Source organism: Mauremys mutica, chromosome 2, assembly GCF_020497125.1.
Source record: "Mauremys mutica isolate MM-2020 ecotype Southern chromosome 2, ASM2049712v1, whole genome shotgun sequence".
Lineage (NCBI taxonomy): Eukaryota > Metazoa > Chordata > Testudines > Geoemydidae > Mauremys > Mauremys mutica.
Genome location: NC_059073.1, coordinates 273890811 through 273908375, shown reverse-complemented (window position 1 = coordinate 273908375; position 17565 = coordinate 273890811). Strand labels below are relative to the sequence as shown.

Genomic DNA, 17565 nt, shown 5'->3' with positions numbered 1-17565 from the left:
GTATAATCTTTAACAATAAATTAAAGTTCCATTAGCATTATTTTTGTAAAAAAGAAAAAATGTTTCTATGTTAAGGCCAAAATTTCTGCCACTCTCAACTTGCCTCTACTTTTATGAATATAACTAACTAATTGCACAAAATTGAATTGATTCCACAAAATTAGCAGGCAGGGCTGAACATTTGGCCTTAAAAATCTTACTACTTAAGAATTAATAGCACTGTCACAAAGAGAGTGTCCCATGGGCTGATTTACTTGTTTTTGTTTTTCAGCTGGATGAACTGCAGCTTTGCAAGAACTGTTTCTATTTGTCAAATGCACGTCCTGACAATTGGTTCTGCTACCCTTGTGTATGTTTCTGACACAGATTTTTATTTACTTGCTTTTTTAAAAATAAATACTTTCAGTTCAGGAGTTACTCATTTCTTGACTATTCTGCTTCAAATAAGTAGAATAAGCTTTTTTCAAATGTACTGTTTAGTCTCTGCACCGCTGATATTTTACACAAGCAAAAACATTAACTGAAATCCAAAGCAATAACAATATGGGTAATAAACTTGGTTATTGCATTAGAAATAAGGAGTTTACAGGAATTAAAGCTCTGTTTCTGGATAAAGCAGTGAAGACTAATATAACTTTTGAAGTGCTTAGGATTTCTGTGTACACACTTTTCAGAATTTGTCTTTCTTAGTGTCTTTGATCCAAGCAGTGTGGCTAGCATAGAAATACTGTGTATTATAGGAAGATAAGAATGAAAAAGACATAAAAAACAAACGTGTTCTTAAGATACTAGCACGGTGTTACACTAAACTTAATATTTGTGGGATGACTGAATATAATACTTCAAACCCAATAATAAAGAAAACACTTTTTTTCCCCAGATACCTAATCATGAATTGGTTTGGGCCAAAATGAAAGGGTTTGGGTTTTGGCCAGCCAAAGTCATGCAGAAAGAGGACAATCAGGTCGATGTTCGCTTTTTTGGGCATCACCACCAAAGGTAATGTATTAACCCCGTGTGCTGCTTGTTATAGACATGCCTCACACAAGTTTACCCCGTTCAATCATGTTGTAAATCATTGCTGAACTAGTCACCAGCCTAACTTTGCCATCGTTATTTCAGAAAGTTCAAAGTCCAGTGTAAAACATCACAGGTTGCCGAGTAATTCATAGACGATTCCATTTTCAGAATTGCCATAGGGATATTCTCTACTGTTTAAAAGTAAAAAAGGAAATTAATTCCTATGCACATGACTCTTCACCTCCACAGCAGCCCGTAATAAAGACATTGCACACAAACTAGACATACATTAACTGAGATGTATTTTAGGTGCCTGAACTGCTAACTTTGCAAATGTTAGCCAACAAGATTACATTTTAGGGATGTAACACATTGTGAAGTGTTTTGGTGTTATTGTTAGCATTGTGCCAACAGTCCCAGGTGGACCCCAATTTTCAGAAGTTTGTAACTTCAATGAAATAATCCCTTTCACATAGAACCTTCACTTATGGGCTTCAGGGAGTTGGGTTGTTCATTTAGGTAACATTTGGCTATGGCTACTTTGTAAGATTATATAACAAAAGAGAATAGTACAGCCCCCAGTTTTTTTCAAGGGTTATTAATGTAGTTTTTGCTGCTTTTACAGCATCAAAGTGTATATGATTGTAGAGGCGAGGCAACATTTACGTTTTGGCTCATTGTTTCTGAGAAAGTAGTGCATTTCAGTGCATCATGAGGGAGGCTGGAGACGTTTATAGCTGGGTTGTTTAAGTTGCTTTTTAATTTAACAAGGACTATGTATATTTTCACTTGATTTATCTAGTAAATAATAGAATAGACAACTGTCTGCAGCCTCTCCACAAGTGCTTATTATATGACTTCTTAACAAGGAGATTTTCTAGCAAAAATAAATGAGTAAGATCTCTTACTTGCCTTTAAATCATGGAATGACTTATATTGAAATCATAAGTACCTTAGTAGAAGCTTCATACTAAGTAGAGAATCATTTCATTTGTAGTTTTGGCACTTGGCTCACACAGCTTCACACAAGTGTTGTGTTCTCTTACTAAGAAGTTCTATGAAAAACACCTGAAACTCTACACATAAGTATATATTGTAGTAAAGAGGAAAATCCATCTACTGTAATGTCATCCTCTTGTTACAGTCATGGACTTTAAAAAGGAAGAGCTAGATTCTCAGCTGGTGTAAATCAATATAACTCCATTGTCTTCAGTGGAGTTATACATATTTACACCAGTTGAGGATCTAACCCTGGGTATTTAACTTACACAATATTCACGTCAGTATGTAGATTGGTACTGCGATGACTGATATTCTTTAATGCACCTTTCTATATCCTTCAGAATGTCAAGAGTTATAATTTGTTACATTTCTATGTACCCTTGATGGCATGATTTAGGGTGGGACTTTCAAAGGGGCCTAAAGAAGCTAGGCAGCCAGTTCCCATTGACTTCAATTTGGATCTGGGCATCTAATTCTCTGAGTCCCCATTGAAAATCTCAACTGTAGAGCCTAAGGAACCTTTCAGGTCTCTAAGTCACTGGAGGGACAGTTTGACAAAAAGTAATTACTGTCCGATGGCAGTTTAGTGATTTATACAAAAGGATCTGGTGCTCTTGATTCAATTCCAGATAGATAGATAGATCACAAAAACCATCAACACAAGAGGCATGAATTTGGCACTCATCTTGACAGTTTCAACAAAGAGGCTAAGGACTGAATTGGAATAGAAAGTGCACACATAGTCGTGGTCTCTCCATGTCCTAATGATGCTCAGCCTCTGTGAAAAACTGGCCACTTTGAGTTAGTTGTCTAAATACAGGTTTAAAGTGTAGACTCTGTCCCCAGGGCTGCCAATACAGCACCGCCATGGGAATTGAAGGTGGGGAGTTTCAGAAGAACTGAGCATTGGGCTACCTGTGCGAAGAAGCACAGTTAGCCCAACACTAAATTCATTGGAATATCTCACCCTAAATCTCTTTTTAAATGTATATTAACACACTCTTCCCCTTCAGCTTTCTGATTGTGTCTTTAAATTGTCCTTAAAAGGGCCTGGATCCCTTCAGAAAACATTCAAGATATCACAGTTAATATCCATCGGTTGCATGTGAAGCGCAGCATGGGCTGGAAAAAAGCATGTGATGAACTGGAACTGCACCAGCGTTTCCTTCGTGATGGGAGATTCTGGAAGTCTAAGAATGAAGATAAAGGTGAGGAGGAGGCAGAATCCAGTATCTCTTCCACCAGCAATGAGCAGGTGAGTACTCAACTACTATAATTTATTAAATGACGGAAAGGTGACCTGAAATGGAATTTTTAAAAGTTAGTTTTAAGTTGTGCCCTGTTTACTTCTTCATAATGAGACTAGAAGGCAGTCTTTTTTTTTGGTTAATACTTTAGAAATACCAGGAATATAAAGTTATCATCTTCCCAGGTTTTGCTGGATGACGTCTGGGAAGCCTCAGGGATATTTATTGGGAACTCTTAACACCTTGATTGAACGAGCAAAGATCCTTAAAGTTAAATAAGTATTAATAAAAACAAGGAGTTTAAATTGTCCTACTGAAAATCTCTTCTCCCCACAACTACTCAGCTTTCATTCTGTTGACTTTCAGTAGTTCTCCAGACATAGGAACATAGACATTGCCATACTGAAGCAGACCCAAAGTCCATCTTCTCCACTGTCCTGTCCTTGACATTGATAGTATGAGATGCTCCAGAGGAAGGTGAAAGAATGTGATACTAAAAACTACCTACATCCTGGCCTGTAATTATTAGAGATTAATTATAACTCTGATTAGTCTTGTTATAGGTATAAATGTACAGTTCCTGTTTGAATCTTGCTAAATTCTTGGCTTACATGCCAAAGTGTAATTACATAGTACAGAAATTACATAGCCTAGAAAGGACCTGAATTTCTAATGTACAAAAACAAGCAGAAAAATGTTTGTTTTCCTAAAAATAGAAAAACAAAAATCTTTCTATCACTCCAATGAATCCTGATACAGGATTAGAGTCTTGTTCCAGAATGTAGAACCCATTTGCCTGAGCATACCAATGACAAATTGCATAAATAGTGTAAATGAAATAAATGTTATTTATTAGAGAATTAGTAACACACACACACGGATTCTACTCACTCCACAGCTCATTAGTTACGAGGTCATTATCACTAATTCAGAAAATATATCTGACTGTACATACTCCTCATTCTGGAATTGTATTTGGCTTTGTATGCTGCCTTTCACACTCCAGGTGTCTCACGCATTTTACAAAGAATGCTATTTATGTTGGCAGCTGAGAACTAGTGTTTCCCAGCATTTGGAATTATTCAACATTCTTTTTAATAATGTTGACAGCTGAAGGTTACTCAGGAACCCAGAGCAAAGAAAGGACGACGTAATCAAAGTGTGGAACCCAAAAAGGAAGTAAGTAGCCTCACGTGGTATGTCTGCCAGTTAAGCAAAACAGCCAAAAGAAAAACATTTTCAGAATTATGATAGACATCCCTTATAAAAGTTTGAGTGTCAGCAGCGTGACCTTCTCTGCTGAAGACAATAAAGTTTATCTTAAGGTTTTGTATTGGCACTCATCATCATGGTATCTGTGTAAGATCTTTTCTCACCACAAGTTTAGCCAACAGTAATAGTCAGATGATATTATTGCAGTTTAAAATCTCCATCACTATAAATCAACATCCCACTGACAACACTTTCTTTAGGAACGGCAAACTAGGTTTAATTTTACTAATATATTACATTTTTTTAAAACTGTTAGAAGAACATTATTTTGGTTGCCAAATCAAGGACTCAAAAGTTAGGAAATGCCAGTTTTATGGTTGCCCTTAACCTTAGAACCTTAATTCTACCTGCTTGTACATCCAAACCATGCACTGATGGAGGCAGAGAAAAAATAAAGTATGTGATCATGTAGTTAAAGATTATCCTAATAGACATGCACAAGAAGGCAGTGGCACTGGCAGCCATAAATTTGGCATTTCCTAATTTGCATTCTTAATAATGTTCCTTTAATGTAGTTTTTTTATATGACTTCATAGTTGTTCTTTTTTTGAAAGAAGGAAATAGATTTAAAAAATCTGTTACGTATGACTGTAAAAACACCCCAAACTTAACTCATCAACAGGGTTCAAACCCTGACACTTCAGCACAGACTGCTAGGAGTACTTGAGTTGCAGAACTAACTACATTAGTTGGCAGAAGCAGAAGGCTGTTGTCCCAGAATAGGGATGAGCTGCTGGGTTCAGAGGATGGTCCAGTGGAGCCTGGCCTGGCTATCTCTCCATCCTTGGGAGATGAAGAGGCTCCTGCCCCATTTGGTGCCTCCAGGGTGAGGGGTGGATCACTAGGGCCATGTGCTAGGTATGTATGTGGAGGCGTCCTCTGTTTTTCTACAGGTCCCAGGGTTCCCAGGACAGTGTATGGTGCTGTCGCTCCTGCTGCTAAGGCTTTGGCAGCAGTGTGGATCCAGCTCATTAATATATTGGGGCATTCACTTATTATTTTGGCAGCCTGCCAAAATAATCCTGTGGAAATGCAAGTGGGAGAAAGAAAATGGTGATTTCTAACAGTCTACAATTCAGCTAAACTGAACAGAATTCTTGGGACAAAGAGAAGACACTTCTCAAGCCTAGAGACTGTCTCCCAATCAAATTTCAAATGTCCATTGTAAACAATGAAGATGTTAAGTATCAGAGGGGTAGCCGTGTTAGTCTGGATCTGTAAAAAGCAACAAAGAGTCCTGTGGCACCTTAAAAACTAACAGATGTATTGGAGCATGAGCTTTCGTGGGTGAATGAAGGTGTTAGAGTTTCTCAAGGAAGATTCCAAGGATATTTTTATATTGAAAGGTGTTAGGCAACCTCAAAATACAGGTCACTACCATCTCTCCCTAAAATTGTGTGGGTCACCACATTTTGTCCGCTTGAAGGTTGAATCTAAAGGGCATAACTGAACAGAGAGCAACCCATCTTTGCTTCAATATGGGGAGAAGAATCACAGAAACTACAGGTTATAGCATACAATGCTTCATTCTGGTTTAGGTGGCACCAGTTGGAACATTGTATTCTGGGGCATGTAGTGTCAGTGGGCCTCAACTCCAAATGAAAAAGGAGGGCAGTCACAGGTTGTAGCTTAGGCAATGCTGATTTACTACTTTCTTTGGATGTGCCCAGATCTTGTGCTTATGACATTTGAACTCATGGGCCTGGCTGTCCTTTCACTTATGCTGACGCTACATGGATTAAACACCACATAAATTAAACTACTCTTGATTTATACCAGTATAAGTGAGAGGAGACCCAGGCCCAGCACTTGGAAATGGAAAACTTGTTCTTGCTCATTTTTGTTGTGCTTTTTGTGTTGCAGAATTGTTTAAAAAAAAACCTGGTCATAACTGGCAGAAAGGTTAGATGTTCTTGTATGTGATTTATATAATATTTAGAAACTGTGTATAAATATGTATTGATGCAATATTTAAAATGTAATGTTAGAATGAACAAGGCAGGATATTACCATGACCCACCTACATTTTAAGGAAATAATGTACAGTAACTCCTGACTTAACGTTGTAGTTATGTTCCTGAAAAATGCTACTTTAAGCGAAACAATGTTAAGCGAATCCAATTTCCCCATAAGAATTAATGTAAATGGGGTGGGGTTAGGTTCCAGGGAAATTTTTTTCGCCAGACAAAAGACTATAATTTATATATATACACACACACATATACACAGTATAATTTTTAAACAAACAATTTAATACTGTATACAGCAATTATGATTGTGAAGCTTGGTTGAGGTGGTGAAGTCAGAGGGTAGAAGAGGGTAGGATATTTCCCAGGGAATGCCTAACTGCTAAATGATGAACTAGCACTCGGCTGAGCCCTCAAGGGTTAACACATTGTTGTTAATGTAGCCTCACACTCCACAAGGCAGCACGAATGGAGGGAGGGGAGACAGCATGGCAGAGAGAGACGGAGACACACATTGTGTGTGTGTGAGAGAGATGCGCATTTCCCCTCTAAGTACGCTGACCCCACTCTAAGTACACTGCCTTTTTAAGTAGATCAGCAAGTTGAGGCAGCAGCTGCTGCTAGCAAGCTCCCGCCATCCTGAGCCTTGTCATGTACCCCACCTGCTCTAACTTTAGCACCCCTCTTCTCTTCCCCCCCCCCCACACCCAGCAAGCAGGAGGCTCCCAGGAGCAGCTCCAAGGCAGAGGGCAGGAGCCGCACATGGCACTGCGGGGAGGGACAGCTGAACTGCCGGCAGTTGATAGCCTGCTGGGTGGCTGCCGCACAGGGAACTTAGGGGACCGAGGAGCTGATAGGGGGGTGGCAAGCTGTCGGTCCACCCTGGTTCCAAGTCCCCACCAGCTAGCTCCAGCAGGCTGTTCTTCCTGCAAGCAGAGGACAAAGCTGGCGGCTGCCAAACAATGTTATAAGGGAGCATTGCACAACTTTAAACGAGCATGTTCCCTAATTGATCAGCAATGTAACAACAAAACAGTGTGAACCATGACAACGTTGAGTGAGGAGTTACTGTAGAACTATATGAAAAATACAGGGCAAAGTTTAGGCCAGTGCCCTCAAGTTTTATTCATAGTGCAAAATTATAAAAGTTCTAAAACATGCATGAGTATCACAGTGTACGATTCTTTGTAGAATTATTGCTGAAATATGAGGCAAAGTATGTCCTATACTTGATGTGAGGACATTAGATGTCAAATAGAAGAAACCTCCATAAAAAGATCTCTCCTAGGAACTACAGTAATACAATAATAATCCATAATAATATCCAAACCCAAAACGGGGCCAGTGATCTCCTACACAGGGGTGAGTAAACTAGGAAGTATTATGGCTGTACTTGGAGAGGTTTTTAACAGCCTGGCATAGTTTGCATGAAACACCCCACCCTATTAGCAGGTATTGATCCAACTGGTAAAGGTTTAAGGAAGTTCAAATAACTTTACTTAGACACATTCTTGTTACCCCACCCAGATATGGGGAGGTGGAAGTGGCTCTCTAAAGAGAGAGGGGCCAGCATGGCAACTGAGTAATCCTCATTTAGGGACGCTAGAAGCAACCAGGTTTAGACTCATAGGCTTTAAGACCAGAAGGGACCATCTTGATCAACAAGTCTGACCTCCTGCACATTGCAGGCCACAGAACCTCACCCACCTACTCCTGTAATAAAACCATAACCTCTAGCCGAGTTACTGAAGTCCTCAAATCGTGATTTAAAGACTTCAAGTTTACAGAGAATCCACCATTTATACTAGTTTATACTAGTTTAAACCTGCAAGTGCCCCATGCCCCAGGCTGCAGAGGAAGGTTAAAAAAATAAATAAATAAAACCCAGGCTCTCTGCCAATCTGACCCGAGAGAAATTTCTTCCTGACCCAAAATATGGCAAACTGTTGGACCCTGAGCATTTGGGCAAGACTCACCTGCAAAACTCTCTGTAGTAACTCAGAGCCCTCCCCATCTAGTGTCCTATCACTGGCCGTTGGAGATATTTACTACTAGAAATCACAGATCAGCTACATGCCATGGTAGGCAGTTAAATCATACCTAGGCTGGCTCTGCAAAAGCTGATGGGTAAAAATTTATAAAATCTTATTTCTCTCACTGGACTATTAAGGGGTGACTCTGAATACACCAAGGGAGCAGATCTGTTGAGTACAGAGGTACCATTTTTACTATTTACTTTTTAGAATTACACTTTGAAGGCCAAAACTCTTGCACTTTAAGGTTAAAAAATGTACAGAGCTGGAAAGAGATCTCAGGAGCCCTGACTCCCAGCCCACTGCCATGTGTGCCCTACTCACATCAGATCTTAAATTTTCACTCCAAAGGGTCCCAAAGCATTTTCCAAATATAAACTGATTCACAGATTAAAGAGCAGCCCCCCTTCCCGCCCCCCGTCCACCGTTCTCCTTGGAAGGCTGGTCCAGAACTTCACTCCCCTTATGGTTAGAAACCTTCATCTAATTTCAAGCCTAAACTTCTTGATGGCCAGTTTATATCCATTTGTTCTTGTGCCAACATTGGCACTTAACTTAAATAACTCCTCTCCCTCCCTGGTATTTATCCTTCTGATGTATTTATAGAGACCAATCATATCTCCCCTCAGCCTTATTTTGGTTAGGCTAAACAAGCCAAGCTCCTTGAGTCTCCTTTCATAAGACAGCTTTTCCATTCTTCTGATCATCCTTGTAGCCCTTCTTTGCACCTCTTCCAGTTTGAAAACATCTTTCTTATACATGGGAGACCAGAACTGTACACAGTATTCCAGAGCAGGTCTCATCAGTGCCTTGTATAATGGTACTAATACTTACCTATCTCTACTGGAAATACCTCACCTGATGTATCCTAAGATTACAAGCCTTTTTCATGGCCGCATCACATTGGCAGCTCATAGTCATCCTGTGATGAACCAATAAGGTCTTTCTTCTCCTTTATCATTTCCAGCTGATAAATCCGGCTTCTAGTTCCTGAGTGCATGACTTTGCAATTGAACTATTAAATTTCATCCCATTTCTGTTACTCCAGTTTTCACAGTCATCCAGAACTTCTTGTATGGTATTCCAGTCTTCATGCATATTGGCAATATAGCCCAACTTTGTGTCATCCACAAGTGTTATTAGCACAGTCCCACTTTTTGTGCCAAAGTCATTAATAAAACCATTAAATAAGATCAGTCCCAAGACCTATCCCTCAGGAGATCTACTAGTTACCGAAGGATTGGTAAGTAGTAGACCTGACATTTCACCATTCAGGGTAACCCATTGTAAACTCCCCTTTAGCCAATTGCTTATCCACCTTTCAGTTCTGATATTAATCCCCATCTTCTCCAGTTTAACTGAATTTGCCACGTGGAACTGTGTCAAGTACCTTATTGAAATTCAGGTAGATTAGATCTACTGCATTTCCTTTGTCTAAAAAATCAGTTATCTTCTCAAAGAAAGAGATCAGGTTGGTCTGGCATGATCTATACACCTCTACCTCGATATAACGCTGTCCTCGGGAGCCAAAAAATCTTACCGTGTTATAGGTGAAGTTGCGTTATATCGAACTTGCTTTAATCCACCGGAGTGCACAGCCCTGCCCCCCCAGAGCACTGCTTTACCACGTTATATCCAAATTCGTGTTATAGCGGGTCGCGTTATATTGGGGTAGAGGTGTATTTTTTAAAACCATGTTGTATTTTATCCAATTACCATTTACCTGCATGTCCTTAACTATTTTCTTTTTCAAAATTTGTTCTAAGACCTTGCATACAATTGAGGTCAAACTAACAGGCCCGTAGTTTCTCAGATCACTTTTTTTCTCCCATCTTAAAAATAGATACTACAGTAAAAGCTATTTTATCCAGCATGTTAAGGGAATAGGGGGGTGCCGGTAAGTGAAAAATCCCAGTTAACTAAGGTGTGTGGGAGGGGTTGTGGCTCAGGAGGGGGTGCAGAGTGCGGGCTCTGGGAGGGAGTGTGGGTGTGGGAGGGGGTGCAGGAAGACGTATAGGGTGCCGGATCCAGGGGCCACTCACCTCAGGCAACTCCCTGCAAGCAGTGACCTGCCCCGGCTGCTCCTAGGCAGCTCTGTGCGCTGCCCCCGCCCCACCCCAAGTGCTGGCTCTGCAGCTCCCAATGGCTGGGAACCAAAGCCAATGGGAGTTGTGGGGGCAGCGCCTGCGGGCGGAGGCAGCGTGCAGAGCCACCTGCTGTGTCTCCACCTCGGAGCAGCTGGGAAAGTCCACCACTTACGGGGAGCCTCCCAACATGAGCAACCCCTGGATCCAGCACCCTGTACCCTCTCCTGCACCCCAAGCCTCCTCCTGCACCCAAACTCCCTCCCAGAGCCTGCACTCTGCACTCCCTCTTGCGCCCAACTCCCTGACGGTCCCACCCAACCAGACTATACACTGGAATTTTAATGAAGATCAGAAATGCCGGTATATAGAGCTTTCCAGTTGGCGAAGTGCCAGATAAAACAACTTTTACTCCTCCAGCCATAGGGTATGACCCCCGAGTCTACAGATTCATTAAAAATCCTTGCTATTGGGCTTGCAATTTCATGTGCCAGTTCCTTTAAAGTTCTTGGATGGAGATTATCTGGCCCCCCCAATTTAATCCCATTAAGCTGTTTGACTTTGCCATCCATCTCTGATGTGGTAATTTCTACTGCCATATCTTCGTTTCCAGTAGTACCCCTGCTCCTGTCCCTAAGCTCCTTATTAAAAACTGAGGCAAAGTGTACGTTTAGGTGTTGGGCCATGCCTTAAATCTCCACCCCATCCTCAGTGCTTAGCGGTCCCACTTCTTCTTTTCTTGTTTTCTTTTTATTTATGTGGCTGTGGAACCTTTTACTATTGGTATTAATTTACTTTTCAAGGTCAAAGTCTGCTTGGCTTTTGGTAGTTCTTACTTTCCCCCTACACTTTGTGGACCCCAACAGGTAGCTCTCCTTGCTGATCTATCCCATCTTCCATTCCTTGTAGGCTTTCTGTTTTCTCTCAATAACTTGTTTGAGATGTTTGCTCATCCAGGTTGGTCTGCAACCTTCTCTATTAATTTTTTCCCCTGGCTGAAATACAGGCTTCAGATAATTTCTGCAACTTTGGCTGAAAGTAATTCCAAGTCGCTTCCACATTTGAATCCTTGAGTTCTTCAGTCCGGTCTACTTCCTTAACTAATTCGCTTAATTTTTTTAAGTTTGCCCTCTTGAAATCAAGAACCCTAGGTGCAGGTCTATTTTTGTTTATCCTTCCCTTTAGTCTAGGGAGAAGACTTGAGCCAAACTTCATGTTGTATTAGTGTTCCTTTTAGGTCAATAAAAGCAACCCCAGAAAAGGGTTGAGTTAGGGCTCTAGTGCATGTTTTGAGAGCGGGATCAGAACAGTGCCTACTCACTGAGATTATAATATAGACTGTTCTGCAGTTTTACAGTATTTTCTGTCAAGTGAATGCTGTAAATTGCTGTAAATATTCACTTTTGACCTAATGCAGGCCTCTGGATCGGCAACCAGATAGGACAGCCCTAAGAAATTAATCAGGCTGACATATTAAATAGCACTTGGTAGCAAAAGGGAATACATGATCTACCTTTTAATGGGTATAATTTCTGTACTTGTCATTTAGACAACCACAAAATGTAGCCCAAACAGTAGACATTATGATAAGTGATGGTTTGACATTGCAGAGAATTTGTTAATTATCCATCCTTCATTAAGTGGTTATCAACATTAAAAAAAAAATCTTTTCTTAGAGGAAACAAACGGATTTTTTTTGTGATTTTAAACACTTCAAGTTCCTGGGTTGGGGGGTGGGAGTGAGGAGATAATATGATAATATTACTCATATCTATTTTAAAAAGCATGGACCACTAGTATTATTCTGTTACAAACTGTGAGCTACATTCAGTTCTACAGTAACGGCAGTTTCTTCTCTGGATAATTATGTAACTGCACAATGCTTTCATGGTCATCTGTGTCTAGTTCTGTTATTATTAGTAATACTTGGCATCTGATTAGCATTTCATTTTCAAAGTGCTTTTGAAACAATTAGTTAATCCTCTCAGCAGCCGTGTGAGGTAAGCAAAATCTTATAAAATAGCAAAGTAGCCTATTGGGTGGGCCCAATTTAGCCCAAGGTCCACCAGGATAAACCCAGGAATAAGGGGCCATATCTAGGATCCCTCCAAGATAGTGTTAGTGAAGAAAGAGGATGCAGCCACCCCTTCACTAAGGGGCTTGTGTGGATGCAGTGTAACCCCCAAATGGGCAGTGCTGGCTGAGAAAGGGGCATGGCAAGGATGACATACTGAGATTCGTCGTGTCCTTTGGAGCCTTGGCCTCGGACTAACGCTGCCAGCCCTCCATCACACCTAGCACCCTCCAGGAACAGGGTCTTGTCTAGTTCAGGGGGATGTTAACATACGCCTAACTTTGCCAGCTTCAGTGTATTTTAATCCTTCCTTCTGAATGCTAAGAGTTATGTTCTGTCCTGGACATAAGGGTTAGAAATTTTGCTCTTTCTCTGTAGGAGCCAGAGCCTGAAACTGAAGCAGTAAGTTCAAGCCAGGAAATTCCCACAATGCCTCAGCCCATTGAAAAGGTTTCAGTCTCAACACAGACCAAGAAGTTAAGTGCCTCTTCTCCAAAAATGCTGCATCGGAGCACCCAGACCAATAATGATGGAGTGTGTCAGAACATGTGCCATGACAAATACACCAAAATCTTTAATGACTTCAAAGACAGGATGAAGGCTGATCACAAGAGAGAGACCGAGAGAGTTGTACGAGAAGCAGTGGAAAAGGTAGCCCTCGCCGCAACTAACCCAAACTGTACACACGTGGTTTGGGGAGGGAGGAGATTGTTGTCTTTTGTCATCCGTTCTTAAGAAAATAGGGAAAATCATTTTTTAAAGTGCAACTTTCAAAAGACACTGTGTAAAAACAGCATCGGTTATTGTATTTCAGAGAGTCCATATCAAATGTCCTTCATTTATTCAGTATAGTTGTTTTTTTCTAGCTTCTATCCCCACAAATGCAACCTGCTATCTGAAAATCAAGCTGTCTTCATTCATTGACCCCAGTAACACTTTTCCAGCTCATTTGACTCTAAATTATGCCTTCAGTCTTCACCTGTGCAAATCCATGCAGTGGGACTCCTTAAGTGAAACAGAGTAAATAATTCTCTTGTCAGTTATTCCATCTTGAGCATTAAACAGTTTGGGTCAGATTGAATCTTTAAGTGTTACCCTTTGAACTCTTTCACCTATTGTGGTTTGTTCATACTCGGTGACGTTTCTCTGCATGGGTTTTGTCCAATCTGCTCTTACTGTAAATTTGTACAAAATAATAAAAAATTCCCTTGTAAACTGAGCACATTGGATCTAGAGTCATTGAAACAATACACATGGAATTTTGTGTTGCTGCTTTTACAGAGTTGCCTTGCAGTGTAGAACTATTGTAATGTTTTGGTTGTGACCTATGTACTGTATGCTAAATTGCTGGGGTCAGTTTTTTATTTGTTTTTAAGCAGTGGAAGCGTCTACATTTTCCAAGAATGAAAATTCTACTTTGTTTGACCTCCATCTACTATGGTAATGATATTTGGGGGTAGCCAAATAATACAAATACGCACTGACTTTCTTTATTGACTTGCTTCCCTTATGCCAGCTGCGTACCGAGATGGAGGAGGACAAAAGGCAGGCTGTAAATAAAGCTGTAGCCAACATGCAAGGAGAGATGGACAGAAAATGTAAGCAGGTAAAGGAGAAGTGCAAAGAAGAGTTTGTAGAAGAAATTAAGAAACTAGCAGGTCAGCACAAGCAGCTGATTTCCCAGACCAAGAAGAAGCAGTGGGTAAGTGTCAGGATTTATTACCAGTGAATAACTGAAAATGTTTTCTACAGGCGGCAGGGAGCATGAATGTGTTTTCTCCATTACTGTTAACCACTCTATTCTCCCTGAGCTATCAACATTGGGGTCATCCTAGTCTCCCCTCCTCCTGTCCTCTTCCTTCACATTCTCCCTCTACTTTTCCTTGCTACCCTAACTGCCAAACCTCTACACCATACTCTGGTTGTCTGAGTTCTGCCATCTCCTCCTCTTAGGCCTATGTGAAACTAACCACACCCTCTCCAGCCCATCAGAATGTTGCTGCCAAAATAATCCTTTTTTCCTACGGCTACAATCATGTCCCTTTGAGCCACTTCACTACCTCCCCATTATGCTACTTATGCATTAAATTCAGACTTATTGTCTTGCTTTCCAAGCCCTGCATGAAGCAGCCACTTGTATAGGATAGCTATAAGTATAAGTAAGTATACCTAACTTGTCTCCATTTGTATTCATCTGCAAGTGATGCAGATTTTTGTTTCCTTCTCTCACAAATGTCTCAACACCTCCTTCTATGGTTCCCTGAATACATGGAATGACTGTCAAAAATATATTCCTCAAGCTTTCACCCATCCCGCCTTCACTCCTAAATACTTGAACCTCTAGCAGCATATACAAAAAGTGGATATATTTACACTTAAATAAATCAACTGGAACTGGGCATCTAGCTCACCCACGTATCCCATTTCCCCACGCTTTGTCTTTTGCCATTCTAGTTTGTAAGCTTCTTGGGGTTGGAAGTACATCTTCCTATATGTCAGTACAGCACTCAGCAAATTTTGGCTACTAATACATTACAAATAATTAATAACATGTAGTGCTACAGATTTCTAATAGGATATAGATGGAAATTTTTTTATTGTCATTAGGAACAGAAGGTCTACTCTAACACATGGACTGTTTAGAGACAGAGAGCATGCAACTAAACATCAGACAAAAGGTGGACTAGATGTAATGTTTAAAATGTGGCATTAGGATTTTGATAGCAATCTATAAAATAAAGGATGTTCGGCCTGAGATCTACTACACACCTCTCCTGCATAGATCTTGCCAAATATATAGGGCTGAGACATTTCACTGCCTCACCACAAGATGGCACTCTCATCTTGGAGACTTAATGGATGCCAGCACTCAGCCATCACTTCCTTCCTCCTCCTCTGACAGTGTCCAGCTCTATGTCAAGCCAGTATCAATGATTTTTTTCTTTCCACTGACAATGGTGGTTTGTTTATATTCAAAATCACTAGTTCTGTCTATTGTTCTTGTAGTTTGAAGATAGTCTGTAAAAAGAAAACTATATCCCTTAGGAGAGAGAAGGAAAACATCAAGTAGGGACAGTAGATCCCTTCCTAAGTATCAAAGATTGTTGGTGGTTTTAAAGAGGAATCGAATGTGTCAAACAACACAGCTCCCATAGAATTATCTATCGTTCTAGCAGTATAGTGCTTTTATCTATTGATGGAGTGTGATTTGGTCTCTAATGATGATGTACCCTTGAGAGCCCAAATAATTATTTAGCTGTATAAGTGTCCCCCATAGGTAGAATTTGTGATAGATGCACATTTGCACTCGGCTGTCCCTGTTAAAACTTGGAATCATTCTAGTTTGTTTGTCATGTTTGATAACTTTATTCAAAAGGAAGTGCTAATTGATTCCATTGCATCTCACAGACATGTGCACACACCACCTCCAAGTGAGGCAGTTACATGTTATCTATTCTGGTGCCAGAGAGTACTCTTGACAGTCGCACACAAATCTAGGGACCCGGGAGTAGGTCTGTGAAATGCTACCTTCAGTGAATAATTCCTACAGGCAAGTCCTGTCTCACATATTTAGAAAAAACGTTTATATACCCTGATAAATCTGACTGCCAATGTTCAGCCTCAAACCGTTGGAAATGGTCCAAATATGCAACCCCTCAAAACGATTTTTTCTCCAGTGGTAATAACAACAGACGCTTAAGTGCAATACTACTGCTGTGTGCTGCTATTATAGTAATGATACCTTCTTACTCAAATCTCATATAATCAGCATATACCAAATGAGTTTTAGTGGCTTTGCTTATTAATGTTTTTGTGATGTATAGCCTGAAGCCAGGGAAAGCTTTTATTATTAATTACACATTTATATTTCAGTTACGCATAGAGACCACAATTAAGATCAGGGCTCATTGTGCTAAGTGCTCTACAAACACACAGGGAGATGTGGTCCCAGCCCCAAGGAGCTTACAGTCTGGTTAATGGGTTGAATTCTCTGGTGGTGTAAATCAGCACAATTCAGTGGACTTTCACTCATTTATACTAGAGAATTTGGCTCTAATACAAGATGCAAAATATGGGTAACAATAGGAGACAAGGGGATGGAGGACATGGTTAACAGTCATAAGATTATGCGGTGAGATAATGTAGAAGAGTCAGACTCAGAGTTAAAGCTGGCAATTTGCTCCCTCTGTTCTGGGTATCTGCACGTCGAATGATATAGTAGCTTTATGTCTGAGACTTATGGAAGACGTATGTAAGAGGAGCAGCAGGTTCTCCATATATGGATCTGAGTTGTCCCCCTCCATTTTAGCTTTATTGATGTCTCCTAGCAAGCAAATGTGAACCTGATCTTTGGCTGACTCCCATGCTCTGTGTAATGTAGAGACATGCATCTGTTCCATGTTCCTTTTCAGCTGATGTTCTTAATGGCTCCTAGAGACTCCTGGACAGCCAGTTTTATGAAATCCAGGAATATGGATCTCCAGAGGATATTCAGTTGAAAATGCTGTTACAGATAAACTCTCTATAGCTGAGTTATGAAAAGAAAAGAGAAAGGATTCCACTTGCAGCTTGGGCAGTCCCTTTATTGGTGATGGTTATTGGCTTTTGGCTTAGCCTATATACATTTTTTTCTTCTATCTGTCTTTTAGTAAGCTGTAGTTCTTCAAGACAATTGGGTTTGTTTCCTGAGTAATCTTTCGTCTTATTAAAAAATATTGTAACTACATGGGACATAAAAGAAGATAGGAAGTTTCATGAAAAGTGAAATCCCGATTCTTTGACTTGGTGGCTGCATGTGCAGAGAATGTACCGTATTCCTCCTCCCGCTCCCTGTCATACAATAGACATCTCAGTCTAGCTTTTCAA

General features: G+C 40.5%; 1 protein-coding gene across 4 annotated transcripts in view; it reads left to right on the top strand.

The window, feature by feature from the left end:
- The window catches only part of ZMYND11 (zinc finger MYND-type containing 11), a 153375-nt gene that overhangs the window by 133010 nt on the left and 2800 nt on the right, over window positions 1–17565 (top strand). For all 4 annotated transcript variants that reach the window (XM_045004381.1, XM_045004382.1, XM_045004383.1 and 1 more), the window contains 6 exons: window positions 272–349; window positions 881–999; window positions 3070–3277; window positions 4380–4448; window positions 13078–13350; window positions 14216–14401. In XM_045004381.1, the coding sequence (XP_044860316.1) occupies window positions 272–349; window positions 881–999; window positions 3070–3277; window positions 4380–4448; window positions 13078–13350; window positions 14216–14401 (933 nt within the window). The remainder of the gene's footprint in view (window positions 1–271; window positions 350–880; window positions 1000–3069; window positions 3278–4379; window positions 4449–13077; window positions 13351–14215; window positions 14402–17565) is intronic.